Below are 8703 nucleotides of genomic sequence, written 5' to 3'. Positions count from 1 at the left end.
TTGACTACTTATCACAAACATAGCCATAAATATTTCGTCCCACTTATTTGTGCCATTACATATGTCATCTAATCTTATTTTATGTGAAGGAACCATTTAATCTTATTAATTGATGTTAATTTTTCTTTGCCTTATTTATTTATTTATTTCATAAACTAATAAAACTGAGTGAGACACCTAACCTTAGAAAAAAGTGGATTAGGGTTTCTCCTTGGGAGAGTTTTTTTTTTCTCTCTTGGGTTTCTCCTTGGGAGAATTTTTCCTAGCCTACATCGCTAGGTTTTTTTTTTTTGAAGGTTTTTTCCTTTATTCTTTAACTTTCTTTCTCTTTCATCTTTTTTCTTCTCGACGTCAATTGTGAATCTTTGTAAGGACTTCTATTGGTGGTCGTACAAATGGTAAGCCCAAAAAATTCCTTTAATTGCTTCCAATAAGTATATTCCATCCTTAAGATGGTATTTATTTTAGGGTGTTCAATTTCTGTTTTTGTTCGTCTAACGAAAGAGGAAATAACAATCTCTTATTTTCACTGAAACGACTATCCAATAGCGGAAATTAAGCCGAATCAGAGCAAATTCACAGATTGTATTGCTTCAGATGATGTTTCTTATTAAGCCTATTTTTAGTCAAATTTGCAATGTGTCAAATTTTAACTTCTAAGATATTATATATTTGTGTTGAATTTAAATTAATTATAAGTGTCATTTGACCATCCTTTATAAATAAAATTCTGTTTCGCTGTCAAAAAAAAACCTTACAAAAAGTGGGAGAAAAGATTGGGATTCCTATGTCCTATAACTTGCTCAAGAAAAGGAAAGGTCGCCACACACACAAAACGAAGGGTTAGTAATAGTTGACAGTTCCCAAAGCCACAAGAATTAACGTTGAGTTCATTAATACTCCAAATACTCTACATCTTTGGTTGAGAATTTATTTGGCAACGAACACTTTGGATTTTGAAACCGAAAGGACCCCAGCAGGGGCGGCTTTTAGCATGTTCAACATGTTCCATGGAACAGACCTCTTAATTGTGAGGGCCCCAAAGTAGAGAAAGTTTAAGTAGTAAAAAGAAAAAGTTTATCTACTTATTTGGACTACTTTTTTTTTCATAATATGATTACGTGAAGTATGGATGAGCTATTACATTATTGAATTCTTCAAATACGAGATCGCACAGGGCCTCTATATAGTTCGAGACGGGCCTGGACCCCAGCTCCTATGAGTTGGATTAAAAAACTACTCCTTTCGTCCCATATTATAGTGTTTGTTTCTTTTTTACACGGTCTCCAATTCCTATAGGTTAGAACTGATGAGTTGGATTCCACTATTTATTTATTTCTATTAATAGTGAGTTGTTGATCCACTGAATTAGGGTAGATAAAGTTTTTTCCTCCTATAAGTATACTAGGACTGCACACCCAAAGCCACAGCCGAAATGGATGCCATCCCTGCTAAGTACCTTAAAAATATGGGAACTTATCCTAACATCAATATTCATGGTGTTACTGTCATTGTATACACCGTCAGTTCTCCAACTCTTATCGATAACCACATTTCCGACTTCCATTCCCACACCGTAACTAATAAGGTCGAAGTTGTAGTGCTTGATATTGTAAGGAAATTATCTAAAACAGGAAATTCGCAACAAATTGGGTCGTTATTAGTTCTTTACGCTAGTAACCGCTGCCTCATTGTTCACTTGGATAATATTTCGATGCATCCTTTACTAGCAAATTTCTGCAAAACTTTGAAGGATTCCAATATTTGCTGTGTTGGAACAGCAGAGGGAATTACTTGCACGGGCTCACTTGCTGTTAAAGCAGGCGAATTGGCTGCTATGGTTCTGAAGAAACCAGGTCTGATTGATTCAACTCTGGCTGATTTAGCTCGTGAAATTGGAGTCCGATATGATGGTACTTCAACTGGAACTAGAACAGAAATTACAGTTGATTTGAGGATTCCGACGGTGTTGTCCGAGGAAATGGTTAAGATCGCCATCAGGGATGCTGTTGCTTGCTACCAAGTTGGTTGTAAGCTCTTGCAATTGACCACCATCAATGGAAACTCACATGTTAAAAATGATGATTCTGGTTGATTAATAATGTTATTCTCTAGGATTTATTTATGGGTATTACTATTTCTAGTTTACTACTCTTTTTTGTGGAAAGCTATAAGCAGCTGATTTTGCCTACTTTCGGATGTTTTTAGACGATTGTGCCATCGATGAAAAGGCTATGTTAATTCTCGTCATTTATGAAAGGCATCTTAATCACTTAGGTTAATTTTAGTGGATTTGGATTTTAATTAAAATTTACTTTTTTTTTTTTGAAGGAAATTAAAATTTACTTGAGTAATAAGTAATGACATTAAAAGTTGCATTGAGAGGATATTATCACTTATTTTGTTTTTAAATGTAAGAAGATCACGCCTCCATTCCATTCCCTTATTTGATCTTTAATTCCCAGCGTTTTCAGTTTATACATAATACATACCAATGCAAATTACTCTTTAATTCCCAGCGTTTTCAGTTTATACATACCAATACAAATTACTCTTTAATTACCTTAACCATAAAGTGACATTTATACCCATAGTTAATTTAAAATTCGATTTTCTTTATTTCAAGTATCAATAAACCGGTTGAAATGTTGAATGATTCAACAATTTCAAATAAATTTTCATTTACTCATCGCAACAATCGAGACATCATTACTAAATGTTCCTTTTTGTATTTTCGTGATGATCAATGGAAATATGAGTACTTTTTGGGACGGAAAAAAAGTATAAAATTAGATAATAATCGAAAAATGCAAAAATTCGAAATAGAGGACAAATATGATTATTTGAAGAGTTATTGGGCAGGACATTGATTGAGTGACCCTAAGGGTTGACAACCCTCTTATTATTGATTTTTCATTGATTAGGAATATATTAAAGCATTATTTTTAGGGTAATGTTATATGTAGCCCTAAGGGCTACATATAAGCATTAAATACATGTCTTAAAATGTTAATTTCCTAGAACCAATTAATCATAATTGTTTACAAGAAAATAAAGTTCCAAGGCCTTGACTATAGTACTACTATTAGTTAGGCTATGTTTAGTTCACCTGAAATTTTCTGATCTGAACTTATCTGATCTGATCTGAACTTATTTTTTCTGATCTGATCTGATCTGAACTTATTTTTTCTGATTACAAGATCTTATCTTTTAGATTTTTCTCAATATATAAGAAAAAATATAGTCATGTGGGGTCTTGTTTGATTCGTCTCAATGAGTACTTTATTAATATTCAATTATTATAATTTTTACTAATATGTAATGAAAGATATAATGATTTTTAAATATAAGCATGATCTGAACTGATCTGATCTGAACTTATTTTTTCTGATCTGATCTGATCTGAACTGATTAGATCTGAAATAAGCAAAAATAAGGTGAACTGAACATAGCCTTAGTATATGATCTCCTAGGAAATCACTCTCCAAAAACAATAGAAATACAATAGAAGTATCATTTGTTACCACTAGTTGATGGACCGCGAGCAATCAAGAATAATTGCAAATAATTAAATGTTAAGCATTAGCAAATATAGAGAGAATAAAGGCGTTTAAAAATGATATACATAGCTCTTAGGGTTATGTATAAGAAGCTTAAAATAGAAATAAAAATTTGAATCAAGCATTTATTAATTCAAATGATATGAAATTTTGTCATAAATTCATAAACTATTTCCATTTTAAGACATGTATTTAATAACATTATCCTAAATTTTATAGTTAAGAACATAAGCTGGGTATTCTTCAAAAATAAAAGTATATGAGCTAAGTTGTGTGTACGCACGCGCCGAAGAAAACCGGACCTTATTACATAACTTACAAGAGAATATGGATGTCATATTCTCTTACCACAACTCTTTTAAGGTATTGTTTTCAAACTCAAAGCTTTCAAAAAATTTTACTTATCCCATCGTCACGTGAATTTTTCAATTTCTTAATGGTCAAAAATACAAAAAGTAGCAAAATAAATTATAAAATAAAAATAATAACATATTTGTTTATTATAACTAATCCGAGAAACTCGAAAATTAATGAAACTAGAAAAAACTAGTTTTTTTTTTTTTAAAAAAAAAAAAAAGTGTTTTGGAGTGGTCAAAACTCGAGAAATGGCGCCAATTAGCTCATCATACCGGGCTTATTCGAAAATTTCATATTTCCTCTTCTTGAATAGAAAGCAGTGTTAGAAACAAAAGAAATGGCAGAACACGAAAACAACTTGGAAAATCGAAATTGTAGAGAGAGAATATCCCGCAGAAAAATTGTAATTGCAAATTTCATATGTTATGAACAATCCCAAATCTCAGGTACTATGCAAAACCTTTATCAAATCTTCATTTTATTGTGCTTTTATAAGTAATTCCTCGAAATATTCTGCTTTAATTCTTCATACAAATATGAAAGCTTGCATCTTTATTCCAGGTCTCAGGCTATCCATACTCCTCAAGCTCACAACTTTCTGGTTAGTTAAAAAATATTTCTCCCAAATATTGTTCATCTAGCATAAATATCATTTGGGTATAATCGACCTCAACTATCTGAATTAGTTTTCAGCAAAAAATCAGTTTCTGGGTTTGATTCTTTTATCAGAAAATGAAGAAAAAATCTGGGTGTTATAATTTCTGGGCTTTTTTTTTCTTGTTGTGAGAGTAGTAATCAACTAAAAAATGCTGACTTTTTTCTTTGATTTGCCTAAAATTGGTTGATATCAGAGCTTCCTGACATCAAGAAATGGTTTTCAAGCTACACTTATAATTCTCCTGTATTAGACACAAATGAAGATTTCTGTTTTACTCTTGGGGTTGATGATGAAGAGAGGAGATTGTATGTTGAAGACACTGAGATTGAGAAAGAGGGAAAGTGTGAAGATTTAACAAAGATTAATCGATTCGTCATTCGAAAATCCATTGAGAAAGCTAGGAAGGATGATTTTTCATCTATTCTTGCAGCTGTTGAGGTATTCAGTTTTACTAGGTTCCTTTTAACTGTCTGTAATTGACTGCTATAATAAACTTAGTTTTTGCTATTTAGCCACTACACAGCTGAAAAAAAATACAATTTGAAGATTTAGTTTGCAGTTTTCTTAACATTGACTTATCTGAACTCATTAGCCCTAAACTTAACTTATCTGAACTTGTTAGAACTATTGTGGAGTAGTAGTGAATTGAACTTGAGTAAACCTTTGTGACTCTTAACTTATTTTTCCTAAAATAAGTTTGTTGAGGTGGGAAGAATAGATCCTTAAACCCTATTCCAGACTAGTTTTTGAGACTTACTAGCTATATTGGCTTATATGGACTGTTGATGTGCCGGGTTGATGACCCTGAGATAGGGAAGCACAGCCCAGCTCAAAGTATACCTGGAAAAAAAGGTGCTCAACTCCACCCAAGGATCATATTGTCGTCTCTTATCATGAGATTGGCTTTTGTCCTCAGTGGCTGTCGTATGGTTATTATCATGATGAAGCACATCTCGAAATCTAGCTACAGTTTTTCAGCAATAGTTTGCTTACTTGAAAGTCAGAATGAGCTGAGATCATACAGTGAAGTGAAATTGAGATTTCAGTTTGAGGATGTCATTTGTTGGTGGTCTTTAGTGATAGCTTTGCATACCTAAAGTTTAGTGATTTACTTGTTTGAATCAAGTATAGTTTTACCATTTGTTGAATCCTTGGAATCATAGAAGGTAGTTGGATCACTAAATGTATTGCATGAGTTTCAAAGACTTCTGAAAACCTTAAGAGGCTTAATACCAGAGTGTACCAGCTAAGGCAATGTTCTCTTGCTTTTGTTATAGGTTCCAGCCAATCCAGACTCACTCTCACTTCCATCTGGTTTGTGCAAGTCTCTTTCTTTGTTTGTCATGTAAACTTCTCATATAAGTGATGTAATAACAACAATTTTTCCGCCTGCATATGTGCATCAGAGCCTCCTGACATCACGAAATGGTTCTCGAGTTATGTATACAATTCTCCAGATATAGATAGTGCTGATTTTGATATTTCACTTTCAAGTGGCTATAATTTTGGTAATAAGGAAGAGGTTGACAAAGGAAGAGAAGATCATTTGAAAGAGTTGCCTGTGAAGAAAGTCAAAGATGAAGTACTCCGCTGCACAGGGACAATCTCAAGGGCTTGTGGCATTGAGAACAACAAAAACCCTCCTACTTCCCAGGTATGCACTTTTGACCTTCCTTTATCTTCTGAAAAACTCTGATTAACTAGAGTACATAGCTAAACAAGAGATAGAAGGATGTTGGTCCTACGTAGAAGAATTACCCCCTCTAGACTCATGGAGTCATGGGACAAAAATTAGCTGACTAAAATTTCACCAAATAGCAATTTATATTGGAGAGCTGATCCTTCCTTGGATTGAAACTTACAATAATTGCTAATATATCTCTATTAAACATTTCAGCCAATCCCACTCTTTCTGATTTAAAATGTGCAGGAAGATGGTACAGAAAGAAGCAACTTATTATCTTCTAAGAACAGTTTGTGTCCTGAAAGAATTTCATATCAGAGAACTGTCAGAGCAGAACCGAATATCTCCAGTACCATCCTAGATAAGTCTGCTGTATGTCCAACCATTAAAGCCGAAGATCTTATGCCAATAGTGAAAGAGGAGCAGCAAAAGGGCTGTGTATACAATTTAGGATACACTGAAACTAATGAAGACCTGAGGAAACAGAAATCTACGGCTGCTGGAAATGATTCTAGCTGGATTTCTCTTAATCACAAACCAAGAGGAGATCAACATTGCAGAAGTCGGTTGAATCTAGTGAACAACAAAGCAAGCTCAGGGAGAAACAAGGAAAATTGTCCTGTGAAATCAGTTTGTTCTTCTGATGGACGAAAGGATGGAATGTTGAGGAAAGATATTCTGAAAGAAACAACCAACTTCGATGTTTCTCGTGTGCCAGAGGTTGCTGGGAAATGGAGGTGCCCACAGAAAGATAAACCAGACACTGGACCTCCTATGAAGCAGCTTCGACTTGAGAGATGGGTTCATCGAATATGAAAATTATTATGCTGTATGATATTACCATTTCTGAACTCTGATGATGTACTATGTAATGTATGTGATATCTGCAGAACTGTAATCTAAGTGCTGATATAGTAATATGATATAGTTAATTTTGCAGATTACGAATTTGCAATCATATTGTGTTGTACTAAATTACTAATGTGTGACTAATGTATGGGCTGCTGGAAACAAGTTTTGAAGTTTAGATGTTATGAGAGAAGTTTTTTTTTGAAAGTGTCTTTGTTCCATATGGACAGATTTTAAGGGAGTTTAACTCTTCTATATAGTTATTCTCCCTTTCACATTTTGCTCGACATGCGCATGACAAAGAGTGTTCATCGCATTCAATCGACCTTGATTGATAATGTTCAAAATTGCGTATATAGGTAGCTAAAAATATATACGTTGGGGCCATTAGGATTAGATTTCATAATATTACATTGATTTTACTTATTTCATATTTATTTGTTTTGTAATACTCGCAATCAAGTTGTTTGACACGTACTTTTAGAAGGATTGATTATACATTAGGTAGTTAGGATTAGATTTCATATACTCGGATTTTGTTTAGTTGTATTTGAAAAGTTATATTTCCTTTGTTTTTGCAATTCCTATCCACTCTCACTTCCTAGGGATTAAGAAATATTATTTGGTTGAACATATATAGGAAGTTAAAACTTTCCCCATTTTGTGGGAAGTAGAATTTCTTATGCTCATGTCAACCAAACAACCTCTTTGGTTCTAACTTTGTCAAACAATCTATCGTTTAATAATATTTGCAACTAAATTGTTTGACACGCAATTTTAGAAGGACGATAGATTAGGTAAACAAGCAATAAACCAAAAATAATCTTAACACCATTAAGAAGAGTGATTGAGTTACCAGATTGTTAAATATTATGAATTAATTTGTCCCATTGCCTTTTCTTTCATGCTCCTAAACATACGTGTCAAATAATTTGATTTCAAGTATTATGTAACTGAAGAAGTAGATGACTATAAAGTTTCTAAATGTGAAAAAGAACTTTATGTCCAAAATTGAGTTTATAAATGGTAAAAGTTGTAAACTTTGTGCATCTAGGATCAGATTTCATCCAGGCATATCGGTGGTGCATGATTAATAAAGATGATAAAACTTGTCAAAGCATGCTGCTTCATTACTGTTCCAGTGTGTTGCTTGAAATCTATATGAAATTTAACAATTCTAAGCATATTTGGGATGCTTTCGAGAGGAAATATTATTGTATTACCAAACTATTGTACGAAGATGGATGATGAGAAAAGTACCATTGATCGGATTTATGAAATGGAAATATGTGCGCGGACAAAATCGCCAAGGGGATGAGTTATTGTGTTGATTGATAAACTTTCTCATTTGAATTTTGAAAGAACATAATGGTGCATGTATATGTGTTTTCGATGATCGTATTGTCTCTATTCTATAATGGAAAAGGAGGGGAACAAAAAAAGTTGATAACTTCTAACATTAACATTATTAACTATAATTTTTTTTTTTCAAGAAACTTTAATTTAGTGGCACAACTATCATGATTAAAAACACACATTTTTCCTTTTTTATTTTTTTAATAAAAAAATACAACGCCACCCTTTAAATTATCGTT

At 32.9% G+C, this 8703-nt stretch overlaps 1 protein-coding gene across 1 annotated transcript; it reads left to right on the top strand.

Moving 5' to 3' along the window:
- The first annotated feature begins 4232 nt into the window (after nucleotides 1-4232).
- LOC104890634 (hypothetical protein) lies at nucleotides 4233-7198 on the top strand. The gene is made up of 6 exons (XM_010676190.4): nucleotides 4233-4363; nucleotides 4479-4518; nucleotides 4769-5013; nucleotides 5853-5889; nucleotides 5982-6229; nucleotides 6506-7198. The coding sequence occupies exons 1-6, from the start codon at nucleotides 4343-4345 to the stop codon at nucleotides 7073-7075; spliced, it is 1161 nt and encodes a 386-aa protein (XP_010674492.1). The 5' UTR covers nucleotides 4233-4342; the 3' UTR covers nucleotides 7076-7198.
- Nucleotides 7199-8703: the final 1505 nt, after the last annotated feature.

Source organism: Beta vulgaris, chromosome 4, assembly GCF_026745355.1.
Source record: "Beta vulgaris subsp. vulgaris cultivar EL10 chromosome 4, EL10.2, whole genome shotgun sequence".
Taxonomy (NCBI): domain Eukaryota; kingdom Viridiplantae; phylum Streptophyta; class Magnoliopsida; order Caryophyllales; family Amaranthaceae; genus Beta; species Beta vulgaris.
The sequence above is the reverse complement of the archived record's forward strand: the minus strand, read 5'-3'. Positions and strand labels throughout refer to the sequence as shown.

What these genes read in the sequence shown, in the direction of transcription:
- LOC104890634 (XM_010676190.4), top strand. Translation starts at nt 4,343, where the DNA reads ATGAACAATCCCAAATCTCAG. An exon ending in CTCAAGCTCACAACTTTCTG is followed by an intron (nt 4,519 to 4,768) that starts GTTAGTTAAAAA and finishes GGTTGATATCAG; the next exon opens with AGCTTCCTGACATCAAGAAA. An exon ending in CTATTCTTGCAGCTGTTGAG is followed by an intron (nt 5,014 to 5,852) that starts GTATTCAGTTTT and finishes CTTTTGTTATAG; the next exon opens with GTTCCAGCCAATCCAGACTC.